This window comes from Agelaius phoeniceus, chromosome 1, assembly GCF_051311805.1.
Source record: "Agelaius phoeniceus isolate bAgePho1 chromosome 1, bAgePho1.hap1, whole genome shotgun sequence".
Lineage (NCBI taxonomy): Eukaryota > Metazoa > Chordata > Aves > Passeriformes > Icteridae > Agelaius > Agelaius phoeniceus.
Window position 1 is genome coordinate 59,839,191 of NC_135265.1, and position 12,682 is coordinate 59,851,872.

The 12,682-nt window shown below is 40.9% G+C and overlaps 1 protein-coding gene across 3 annotated transcripts in view; it reads left to right on the top strand.

Moving 5' to 3' along the window:
• The first annotated feature begins 4,706 nt into the window (after positions 1-4,706).
• Positions 4,707-12,682, top strand: part of RECK (reversion inducing cysteine rich protein with kazal motifs) — a 45,828-nt gene continuing 37,852 nt past the window's right edge. For all 3 annotated transcript variants that reach the window (XM_054647287.2, XM_054647281.2, XM_054647282.2), the window contains exons 1-3: positions 4,707-4,862; positions 7,074-7,132; positions 11,106-11,180. In XM_054647287.2, the coding sequence (XP_054503262.2) occupies positions 4,784-4,862; positions 7,074-7,132; positions 11,106-11,180 (213 nt within the window). In that variant the 5' untranslated portion in view covers positions 4,707-4,783. The remainder of the gene's footprint in view (positions 4,863-7,073; positions 7,133-11,105; positions 11,181-12,682) is intronic.

Consider the following 12,682-nt stretch of genomic DNA (forward strand, 5'->3'; position numbering starts at 1 on the left):
AAACTGAAAATCAGTTTGTTTGTTTTTTGTTTTTTCCTCATCGTTATTCTAGAAATAATTTTGAAATTATCTGTCCAATTAGAGGGTCTTTTACATGAAGGTACTCCAGACACTTTCTAGCAACCCTGGCCCTCATGCAGCAGTCTGGAAGGCAGCAAATTAATATAGCAAATTAATATCCATTAATACCTATTTCCATTACAAAGGGTACACAGCACAGAGACTGCAGAGCATACAAAGCAGCATAGAGAGATAAAAGCATCTGACCAAATAGTATCTTAGTGATTTCTTTGGGCATTATTATTAGCATCACCTTCTTTAGCATGGAAGGACATAGTAATTACACTTCACTGATGAAGTTCTTGTCTGTCAAAGAGAATGAATGGTCTTGATGCTCCCACCAGTGCACAACCTGGTTTTAAATTATCCATTTCATAAGTTCTGTTACCAAGAAGTGTATTTTACTTCACTCAGCATTCTCATTTGAAGAGAAGCAGATACGGCTCTAACGCTGTAACTGATTTCAGGTTAAATTTTAGACTGATAGGTAACTTTAGTTTCAGGTGGTTTGCTCTGCTGAGAAAAGTTATGCAACGTGAAGTGGAGCCAGATTTCTTATAGTACCTTTATGAACATCAAAACTGTCTCTAAGCAAACATGAGATCCATTTCAAATTCCTTTCTGAAACAATAGAATAGTTTCTCAACTTGCACTCACTGATGATGACACAATCTTATTTACTTCTTTATTACTTTCACAGCAATTTTAATTAATTATATATTCTTCAATTATTTAATCACTTTCAGTTGACTATCCTTCCAGACTTGATGTATGCAACATTAATTATTTGCCTATGGCAAGATTTTATGAACTCTAATATGCACTACATGTTCAACTTGCTCAAAATTAATTGCAGACATTGTATTTGGCATTAATGTACATCTTTAACTGGTTTTCATTTCACATCTGTGTTGCTTTATATACAGCATTCTTTATCAGCATAAATTCACACTGCTTCTGATGTGTGTAATAGCAGCCATCAAACCCACCTTTTGTATGAACATTTTTCCTCTTAATATAAATCTAGTTTTCTGGGTTAAAAAATCAAAACAAAAAAAAGTAATTTTTTATAATTAATAATCTTCTTATACATATTAATTATTAATTATTTGGAAAGTCAGGTGGAAAATGCTGGCTGAGATCTAACAGAGAAAATATAAAATCGCTAAGCTTTGCCTAAACAAGAAGGTTTGCCTGTTTAAGAAGAAAAATCTCTTTGAAAGAGGCTTTGTTGGGGAAATCCGTGCTTAGGCCGAAGAAACAGCCAACAGCCTGACTTACTAGCTAGCAGCTTGTTCGGGACAGCCCCAGGACTGCTCCCATGGTTCCTCTCGGTCTGCCCGGAGACACATCTGAGGCAGCTGCAAAGCCCTGCCTTGGTTCCAGCCTGGAGGTGAAACCCAACGAGCCCCAGCACAGGAAAACGATTCAACTCTCACTAGGAAGCTGGCACTGGCTTATCATGCAGGTATCTAGCTGTTGATACACAGATTAGGCAAATTAATGCTAATTAGGGTAAATTCACAAGTGTTGTAAGTACCTTTCCAATTGCAAAAATTTCCAATTGCAAAAATATGCTGAGAATTGCCGCAAAGCAACGCGGCACATCTCAAATGAGACAGGACGTGTGTTCAAACACAGGACACTCTCTTTGGTCCACAAAGGGCTCTGCCCAAACACACGGAGATTTGCCGCACCGACAATTTGGATTTAAGAAAAATGTGGCATCATTTTACTTTCTGAGGGGATCCTGATCATGTCAGAGCTTTTTCAGTAGAATGTGGTTTTGGACCAGTAACTCAGACAGTGACTATCAGAATCTTCACTTATTGCTGAGGAAGACTTCAACATAAACTATGAAGCAACATTCAGCAATTTTTAGATAAGAAGGCAGGACCAAATGCTAATCAGCACAAAAATTAATGAACTAATTATTCAAGGTAATACTAAAAGAGTAGCTGTATGAGCAGACATTATTATATTCTAGGCAACAGGAAAAACAGAATACAGAATAAACTATTCCTTTTCCCTTAGCAGTTGACAGGAGCAGCAAAAACCAAGATAACACTTGAAAAACTATTTCTGTCTTACCACCAGACTTTAAAATTATGCTGTCAGCATACTTGTAGCGAACTGCTTTACACTGAGGCATTTAATTATTTCAAGCCCAGAATTCCACTTCTCATTCTTAAATACTGGGTAGGACTCAATTCCAAACGGATGCTGCTTTGAAAAGGCCAATGCACATGGTTTAAGTGGAAAAGAGTAGCCTGCAGATTCAGCATCCACACTCTCAAGGACAGAAGTCTTTGCTTTCTAGAACAATTCGTTTAAACTTCATACCACCCTTACAGAAGCTTATATTATTTCAAAATTCAGTTTGCTGCTCTAAAGTGAAGGAAATACTTTCAGTGGTCTCAAATATTCCATCTGGAACTGAAGAGGTGACTTGGAGTGACAATGAACGACCTTTGAATTGTCAGACCTACCTGCATCTTCTCTCTGCCTGTTTGCCTGAGGGACAAATTACTGCTGCTAATGCCTTGGCACATAAGTGGCACTCAGGGCAAGCGAGATGCACAGCAGTTCGCCCTCATCCAAAATCAAGCCAGATTAAACCATTTAGCATTACTGGGAAGAACGCATCTAAACTGTTCAAGCCCCCGGTATTTTCAGAGAATCTAAACCAGCCCACTAATTCAGCCATCGTACTGATTTTCGTTTGGGATCTGCTGCCGCCTCGTGGGCTCGCCGTGAATTTTAAGTCTCAAGATAGAAAATCAGCAGAACTTAACCTTGGATTGCTGGGGAAAAGCCCAGATATTTAATTGACGTGTAACCTCACTTACATACCAGCATCATTTCTGTCCTGGTGTGAAAAGATTTTTGTGTAATCAGGTTACAGTTGAGACTTCACTTTCTTGAATTCAGAATTATAGCAATAAAAGATTTCAAATTAAAATACAGCTAACTGTACTGTTATTTTTTACGGCTTTGACTGACAAAGAAGTAATACACTTTAATCACTCTATACTGGTGTAGCGAGAGAGAGAAAACTTTTCCAACTTATTGGAGTATTCTCCTGTATTGCATTAGTTTGTTTTTTGGACCATTTATAACTTGATATTAGAACTAAAGGGTTTTTACAGGTTGTCCAGGCTATATAGATCATGGAGTCATGAATAGCTTGGTAGCTTGTCTTCGGAGAATGAGGTCACTGGGATATTAGATTGGGAAAAGGAAAAGCAGTTTGTAGGACACTGAATTCCATGGATTCTTAAAAATTTTCCTGTTTCACTATTGCTAGAAAATCTGATCATGGGATGCTAAGGTGCTCATCCAAAAAGCCTGGAGTTGTCAGAAGCTGATCCATTCACCTTGGAATAACCAAGGTAAAGCAGTTGCATGAGCAGTAACTTAAATTCATTTTAACTTCATTGGATATCTTACATTTCAATTCCCTTTAATTCTTATTTTAAAAAAAATAAAAGGTGGGAGGCATAGCTTAATCTCTACATGGAAAATAAACTGCAGTGGTGGCCCTACTGTACAGAGGCTTCTTCAGTTACAGACTCTTTAATTGTACGCCCTGTGGACTGAATCTGACACCGATGATGGATCAGCATCATGGTGTAGCCACGACAGCCTCCTCACCTCTGTCTTCCCAGCCTGAGGCCATCCCCCTTCATAGCCTGTGCTTGGGGCCAGTGAGACCACTTCTCCCTGACAGTCACTGGATACATGAAGTAATTTCAAGCAGAAAACGTTGCCATAAAGTTGCTTTACAACCATAGAAAGCACAGAATGGTTTAGTTTGGCAAGGACCTTACAGACCGTGTGGTTCCAAACCCCCTGCCACAGGCAGGGACACCTTTCACTAGCTCAGGTTGCTCGGAGTCCTCTCTAACCTGGTCTTGAGCACTGCCAGGGATGGGGCATCTACAGCTCCTCTGGGCAACCTGTGCCAGTAATGCACTACCCTCTGAGTAAAGAATTTGTGCCGAATATCTAATCTAAATATCTCCTCTTTCAGTTATAAATTATTCCGCTTTGTCCTGTCACTATTTGCCTGAAGAAGAAGTCACTCTCCGTTCTCTTCATAAGCCTCCCTTAAGTACTTTAAGGCTGCAACCAATGCTTTAAAAGTGGTGTCTAGAATTATGCTAATAATTCAAGTGCTGTATAAAAATAGAAATAAACTAATTCAACCGAGTCTGTACCCCCTTCTCCTCTCCTTAGTCCTCTTTTCAGACCGAGCCCGAGTCCTTCCTGCCGGCACGGCCCTGCCGCTCCATGGGCCGCGGGGAACGAAGGCTGTGGGATGCCTCTGACTCTGGCAGCACAGAACGGCCGCCTGCGGTCAGCCCGGTGGCGGGCCGAGGAGGAGGAGGAGGAGGAGGAGGAGGAGGAGGAGGAGGAGGAGGAGGAGGAGGAGGAGGAGGAGGAGGAGGAGGAGAGCGGCCCAGCGCCCCCCCGCGCTCGGCTCCCGCTAGAATGTCCGCGGCGGCCGGGCGGGGGCGGAGCCTGGCGGGGCGCCTCAGCCAATGGGACGGGGCCTGGCAGGGCGGCTCAGCCAATGGGCGCGGCGGGCGGTGACACGGGGCTGGCGGGAGGGGGCGCTGCCGGCGGCAGATCCCGCCCGTTCCTCCATCCCTCCGTCTGTCCGTGCGGCGACCGGGGGGCGCGGGGCGGGGTGGGGTTGGCGCGGGTTCGAGACCCGGCCATGGCGGCGGCGGCCGCTCGGTGGCCCTGGGCCCTGCTGTGCCTGGCGGCGGCCCCGCTACTGTGCCCCGCGGCGGCCGGTGAGTAGCGACCGCAGGGGAGGGAATGGGGGAGGCGACTCCGCGGGTCCCTCTCTACAACATGGCGCAGGGGCGGCATCGCCCGGGGGGGATGCGGCGCCGCGGGACTCTCCTATCGGGCCGCTGTCGGGGCGGGATGCGGGAGACGGGGAAGTGGGGGGACGCCGCCCCGCACCTGCTCCGCGCCCGGGAAGCGGCAGCGGCGCCGTCTCGGTGCCGGTCCGGGCTGGTGCCTGCGCCAGCTTCCCGGGGAGTGAGCGCTCCCGCCGGAATCCCTGCGGCCAGGACCGGAGCCGGGGAGGGTCACTTCCACAGCCTGCACAGCGGCCGGGTCTCCGGCATCCCGCCGGGCACTGTGACGGGCACAGACCTCCTCGTCTACCCCCGCGGGTTCCGTGCCTCGGGGCCGCCATGTGTGCCTTCGGTGTCACGCTGCCTGCGGGTGAATTCCTAGGACTGTGGCTTGAAATGGTCCAGATGGGTAAAACCTGACACCTAGGTCGCCATATGCAGAACAGGTCAGAACAGGTTGTGTGTTCCAGGGCTCCTATTCCTTGTTTTCAGTAGAAGAGTAATATTGAACAGGGTCTCGAGTATTTTAAAAAGTGGATGCAAGATGTTTAATAAAGAGAAGGATAGTGGTAAAATAGCTCCCCACATTGCAGATGTCTTGGCATGTGTGCTTGCAGCCCAGAATTCCAGTCATGTCCAGGTTTCCCAGAGGATGGATGCTCTGTTCCTGGATATGTTCAAACCAGGCTGTATGGGGCTCTAAGAAGTCTAGTCTAGTAGAAGGGCTTGGAGCTAGCTGGTCTTTAAGGTCTCTTCCAACCCAAGCCATTCTAGGAATCTGTGTGTCTGTAACTTCCTGACAGGACCAAAAAAGAGCGGTGGAAAAAGAAGGCAGCTTAAGATGGATATTGGAAAACACCTTTTAATACATAGATGATATTGTTGTCATAGGAATGGAAACTACAAAACAGGTAATTCTTTAAAGCAGAAGACTGCAGTCACTAAGGCATTTATGGGCATTTAATTGTTCTGTAGTTTTGCTTTCTAGTGAGGCTTAGTTCTAGGAGGGAGACAGCAAAATCTAGTGGAGTGAAATATGACGTACTCTGGCCCAGCTTTCCGTTGATAAACCTACTAATATTGCAAGGAATTCATGCCCAAGTTCCTTCTTGATGGTTCAGTCAAAATCTGTTTGGTAAAGTGTTGAGAAAAAGACTTTTTTTGTTGTTGTTGTACCAGTGATATACATAGTTCAGATGCATCTCAGCAGAAATCTGTAATCAATAAATGATCCTGTGTGTAAAGATGTGCATGGAAGTAAAGGTTTTGAAGGACACCTCTGTCTGTTCTCTAAAACACTGGTCCAAAAACAGGAAAGTGACGATGAAAATGGATATAAAGACTGTTTAATTCATTTTACGTTTGCCAAGCTTAACTATGAATGACCAAAGTATTTAAATGGTAGGGGGTACAAAGCACAGCAGAGTATAATGCTAAAAATGCTGCTTTAATGTTTGGTCTTTCATGACTTCTCAGTGCTTCAGTTGTTTTTTTGGGGTTTTTTTTAACTCTTGATGTGTTCATATCTGTGTTTGCTCTATGACTTCCATCCAGTCTTAATCATCCATCTAGTGAAGCAATTTACAGTTTTGTTCCAAGGTTTTTAGAACAGAATTCAATGAACAGTTATATGAAAAGAAACTCCTGGTCTGATTTCCTTCACCACCTGTTCCTAACTGATTCTTGCACTTTTCAGATTCTGTGAGATGATTCAATTTAAAAAGGCACATATTCTCTACAGAGATTTTTGATGGGTTTTTGTTTACTTTTTCATATTTATTCTTTTTTAAGTTTCCCCTGAGTTAATAAATTGAATTGTCTCATGAAGGAATTTGTCATGTGCCCAGCTAGTGCAAGTTAAGTAGCAGAAATATTACTAGAGGCAGAAAGGGAGTGAGATCTCATTTTGATGACAGTGAGTGTTCAGGGGTAAGTGTGAAACTTCTTGTAAGGATCGTCATCATTTTCAGAACAAAACTTCTTCATTTTTTGCCTTTTGGGAAGGAACGTTTCCCATGGTCATCTGTGGGCCAGAAAATTGTCCTGATAGAACATCAAGTGTGTACTTGTGTTCAGAAGTGATGATTAAGTGTTTCAAATCTTTTAAATATCTTTTTCCTTCTCCCTGCTCTTCCATAGGCTTGTCTTGTTGTTACCATGCGAAGGACAATTTAATGTGCCGTGATGTCTGTGAACAGGTAAGCTTGTTTTAAATTTAACTCCATCAGAGTTGAAATTGTGCCTTTAGACAATGATGTAGCGACATTAAGTTTGTAAGCTAATGATCCTCTGTCTGGAGGCTATGTGTGAATTGTGAGATGTAATGATATCAAAATGAGAACTTGGAAATTTTAGAGCCATAGTCCTCTTTCCTTTTGTAGTGAAAAATGGGTTCTGCTGAAGTTAAGGAGAAATAGAAATACCAACCTGAGGCCACAATTTGGTCAAGAAGTGATAAGCACATTGGGAAATGAGAGGTCTGAAGGCATTTTACAGAATTTATGAATCTTATGTGTTTCTAAGTTCTGGGGAGTTCAAACTGAAGAACAAGATGCTGGTATTATTCTTTCTTCCTTCAGGTTCTTGTTTGTCCACTAATCATCTTATTATGATATATCGCTTTGTGAATGCAGCAAAAATCTGCTCACTTACTTTATTCATAACACTTTGTTTCATAATGTTTGTTCTGAATTCAAGCTTGAAAAGTATTTTTCCATAACTTATGTTTAGATTTGTACCTGTGGGTAGTAATTAATACAGCTTTGTGTGTGTGTAGTTACAGTTATTCATCTACGTAAGAATTTTACATCAGTAAAACTTACATCAATGTAGACACAATTTTTATGTTAAAGTTGTGTTCTTAGATCATACCTGCCCTCTTTTCTTGTTTTCATTGCTCATTTTGAGGCTGTTTGAGTAGTAAATCTGGTTATGATTAAATTTATATTTATCTCTGATTGTACTATCTAAACTTTCACTTTAAATTGCACTTTTCCCTCCCTGATATATCTAGAGAACACAACCAAATCCTCTTTCAGCTTTCATATTGTTAGGCCAAACAAGGAAAAGTCTTACAGTGTCTGCATAAGATCATCTCTCAATTCCTATAATAATTCTTGCAGACCTTCCAGCATAAGTTTATCTCTTTTAATACAGGTAAGCAAAACTATACATGGCGTTATAAAAAAAAAAAAAGTGTGACACTCAGTCTTAAAAATTGTGTTCTAACTTGGGTATAAGAGAAAGATATCCATTCCTGTATATTAAAAAAAAAAAATTGGTGAATTTAGTAGCTGCATTGATATGGCATTTGGAATCATCTGCCCATTTCTTTCTTGTGTTTCTTTGGTTTGAAGTTTCCAGCTTATTATGTGAATTCCTGTTGGCTCTTCATGGAAGGTCTCCAGCTTTTTACTGTCAAATTCCATCCCAATTCTGCTATACTGGTTCTAATTATTACATAGTTTTCTGTGGGTTTTGTATGACACTGATCTGGCCTCATCTGGCTCATCTCTCTCCACTCAGATGATCAGCATATCCAGAATCTTAGTGAGAGGTAGTGAGAGGTCTGGAAAAAGTCTGAAGCAGGACCGGTCCCTCCCAAAGTATGCTATAAGGAGCTGGCTTAGCTACCTCACATCAGGCTAGTGGCATCATTCTCTGTGTGATCCTTTGATGCAGTGCAACTGAAGGAGCTGTCTGCTGTTATTTTACTGGTTTTCATCTTCTGTAATTTAACTATTTTGTGCAGCTGACAGGAGGAAGAAGTTTCATGGCTGTCTTTGGATATGCACTTGCAGATTAGATTTGGGGCCTTAGAGCAGATGAGGAGGAACGATTTGTTGAGGAGCCATCTTGGCTTAACCACCAGATTGTAAACAATGCCACCAGGAGAAACACTCCCTTCTGCAGGGCAAGGAAGCACTCACCTGCACTGGAGACTTTCTGGCTAAGGTCATTTGGTTTTCAGGGACTCAGATCTAGGATTTTGCAGGAATCACAAGGTTTTTTAGACCCTCAGACTGTTAGCCATTGTCTGCAAATGTGTATGGACACTGGCAGTAGTACTGAGGGAGGCCTTGCCTGGGAACCCAGGGACTAGGGTGAAATGCACAGGACACCCAGTGATGTTGCCCTGGATCCTGCCAGTTAAGGAAGGAGGCTTGATTAAGGGTAAGGAATTCTACTAACCAGTAAATCAGCTACTGTGAGACTTTTGAAAAAGAGAATGTGGATTACAGGTTTGTTTGTCAACTAACATGGTTCAAACACCTAATTATTTTGCATTACTAATAAGTATTACTCTACTCTTAGCTTTAGTATCATCTCCTTTTCATGATTATTTGATTAGGCATGTCAGATACCATAGCAAGGAATAAGTGGGCCTCTCTTTCTTCAATTGACTTTTTTTCCCCTAATCTTATTTCTGATAAGTTTCATTGTGATAAGTTTCCTGGCAGCATTCATTGTGTACCATTCCAGAGGACTCTATCCATATCCTTCTCCAAGCATAAGGACTGTCCCGTCCCTGCTCCCAGGAAAACTCTTTAATGTTCCAAGAATTTGATTCAGATAAACAGAGAAGTTATGAACAACCTTTGGTGCAGAAAAGATACGGTATAGAGAGTGTAGAAGCAGGGAAATGTTTTACAAGAAGAATTTAGAGCTTTTGCCAAGGCAAGTAAGGTTATATAGGAAAAGGCAAAGCTCAGCTGGAATTGAGACTCATAGAGAAGGTCAAGGGCAACAGGACATTTTATGGCAGTAGTTAAAGGCTGAAGAAGGAAAAAATGTAAAGCTATTGCTGAAGGAGGCGTGTGATTTAATGTCAGTAAATCATTCCTGGCCAACCTGGTTTGATAATAAGGCTGGGTTTCTGGATGAGGGGAAAGGCGTGAATGTCATTTGTGTTATCTGTAGCAAATTTTTAAACATTAATTCCCTTAATGTTTTTCTATCCATTTTAGGATCATATGGGTTTGAGGCATGAACAATTAGATGAGTAAAAAACAGGTTGTAAAATCAGGCTCAGAGATAGAGGTTAGTGGGTCCTACTTTGCTTGTAGGCTAATAAGTGGAATACCAAAGAGGTCTGGCACCTCTCCTGTTTAACATCTTTGTTAACAGCCTGTACGAAGTGACTCTCATAGAGTTTTCAGGCCATGTGAAGCTCAAAGGAAGTGTTGATAATCTTAATGGTAGGACAGGATCATGAGGGACCTGGACAGATGGAAAGAGTAAGCAGATGGACACCATGGTCTCGTCTTGTAGTTTACCCTTCTTTGAGCACAAGTTTGAAATAGATGATCATCTGAGATCCCTTCCAGCCTGAATTATTTAATTATTCTATGACCTCTGAAGAGTTAAAATACTAATGCAGGTTTTTTTTGCTCTTGTTTCTGAAACAAATGCTGTTGTTCTCTTGATTTTCTTTCAATAAGTTTATCATGTTAGAATAGAACAAATTTAGACAAGAACTGTAATGTACTTTTGCTTCTGAAATTCATCTGTTTCAGTTATATCATTTCCAGTTTCCCATCACACATTAATAGGTCTGTTTCCATTCCTCTTGTTCACCAGTTTCTTGTTTTAATTTATAAGTAAAACTTTATTCGACTGCTAAAGGAACAACATCCTCAGTTGTATTCCATCCAGTCTAGCGAGCTCCTCGGTTTTCAGTTTACCTGTGGGTACTATGCGTTCCCCTGTTAGTTTTGATTGTCTCTTTAACTAGTCTTGCTTTTGTTCTGCCTTTTTCTACAGAAATTATATGTTTCAGGGGGTTTTTGAAGTTTAATTGCTTAAGGTCATGTAACATGTAGCAGAAGGTTAATTAAGAAAATAGAGTTGTATAGTATTTTGATGTGTGCAGCAGGAATCCTCTCGTTAACATTGCCCTTCCACATTGAGTAGAAACTTTTTGATTGAAATGTTTGTGGAGGAAATTCTCATTCTCTTCTAAATAGAAAAGATTGCATCTCTATAAGAAGTGAAACATATTTGAAAAACTACAAATATGTAAAAAGAAATCTTACATTTGAATTCTGTTCATACTGTTAGGCAAAGTTGTCAAAGAGTAGATATTAGAGAAACTAAAAACAGTGAAATAAATTGAAAAAAGTATTTGATATGCACAACATTCTCTGTTTTAAGGTGTTTTGTTTCTAACAGATTTTATCTTCTAAGAGTGACTCCCGTTTGAAGCACTTACTGCAGCGAGCACCTGAGTATTGTCCAGAATCAATGGTAAGGCTTGCTAGAAAAGCTCTTCAAATGAGATTTGAACCTCAAAGTAGGATTTTTTTCTAAAGCCATCATAAATTACTTTACTTGCAGTAAGGTAGCATGTATAAGCTATAAAATGCAATGAAAATCTTATCTGTGTTGTAAAAACTTGTGATTGTTGTGATTGTCTCTTGGATGTTAATGGTAGTGACTTAAATTAGATCATACATTCCAACATGCGTATGGCACAAGCCATGAGGTCTTGGGCAGAGACAAGAAGGCCCTGATAGCTGCACCAAATTGTTAATGGCCTTACCTGAGAAACTGAAGTAATGCTTTTATTGGATAAGTAAGATTACAGTTTCCTGAAAGTTCTGTAGTGTCGGTAACATTCTTTAGTTAAACTAAAAAAAGAGTGTAACCCACTCCCTCTTCTAAGGATGATCTAATCAGCGAATAGATAAGTATGGTCATTCAGATTGTAAATTTTAGAGTCTTGTCTCTTGGCATCCTTTTGCAGTCAGAAAAGCCTGCTTTCTTCTGGTAATTTCTGTTATTTCTGAACAGTATCAATACTGTTTGCAGCAAACCTAAAACATATGCTCAGCTCAAGTGAGCAATGAGTTAGAGTAGTAAATCTGGGAATAACATTTAATTAGCAACTTCACAAGATTGTGTTCACTTATAGATCCTTTCCTTCTGTATGTCAAAGTTCCTTCAGTTTTTTGTTTCCATGGGTCAGTAGCTCTAAGGTCTCAGAAGGTTATAGACAGCTCCTAGTATGAGTAAAACCTGTCATAAAAACCTGTTGAAGTGGTGAATAGCATTTGGTTTGGTACTGGTTTTCTTTATCTTTCATTCCCTGATAAGACAAGTAGAATCTTATCAGAAGCACTTATCTACTATACAGATAAGACAGGATTGGAGATTATCTGAAAGGGGAAAAATTACACAATGGTTTTTATAACTACCAATTATCTTTATAAGTGACAAGTCAGCTGTCCAGTGTGGATCTTAAATTAATATTACTGAATGGGTAATATCTAGTTACATTAAATAGTTAACCATTCAACTCAATACTTTATTTGCTGTTCTCAGATATCTCTTCTCTTGTTGGACAGGTGTTCTGGTGCCATTTCACTAATGAACAGATGGGTTTTGATTTAATCAGATGGTCAATATTGAGCACTGGTTACAGACATTGTGTTGTGTGTGTTCCTTCAAGGAATGTGATATTGCCTGGTATTAGTTTAAAAAGCAACTGTCACCATCAACACAAGAGGTGATTTTTTTTCTTTGAATCATAGATGCATTTAGGTTGGAAAAGACTTAAAGATCATTGAGTCCAACCATTAACCTCCTCATGAAATAAAGGAAGTCAACTGAATCAAAGGGATGGAACTTGCAGAAGTAGCAGCTCTTTACCATCTTCTTTTGATCTTGCTTTGGCTCTTGTCTAGGTAGAAAACCTCCACAGATACAGAGGAGGACAGCGTTAGATCCATTGCAACTTTGGAAAGTCA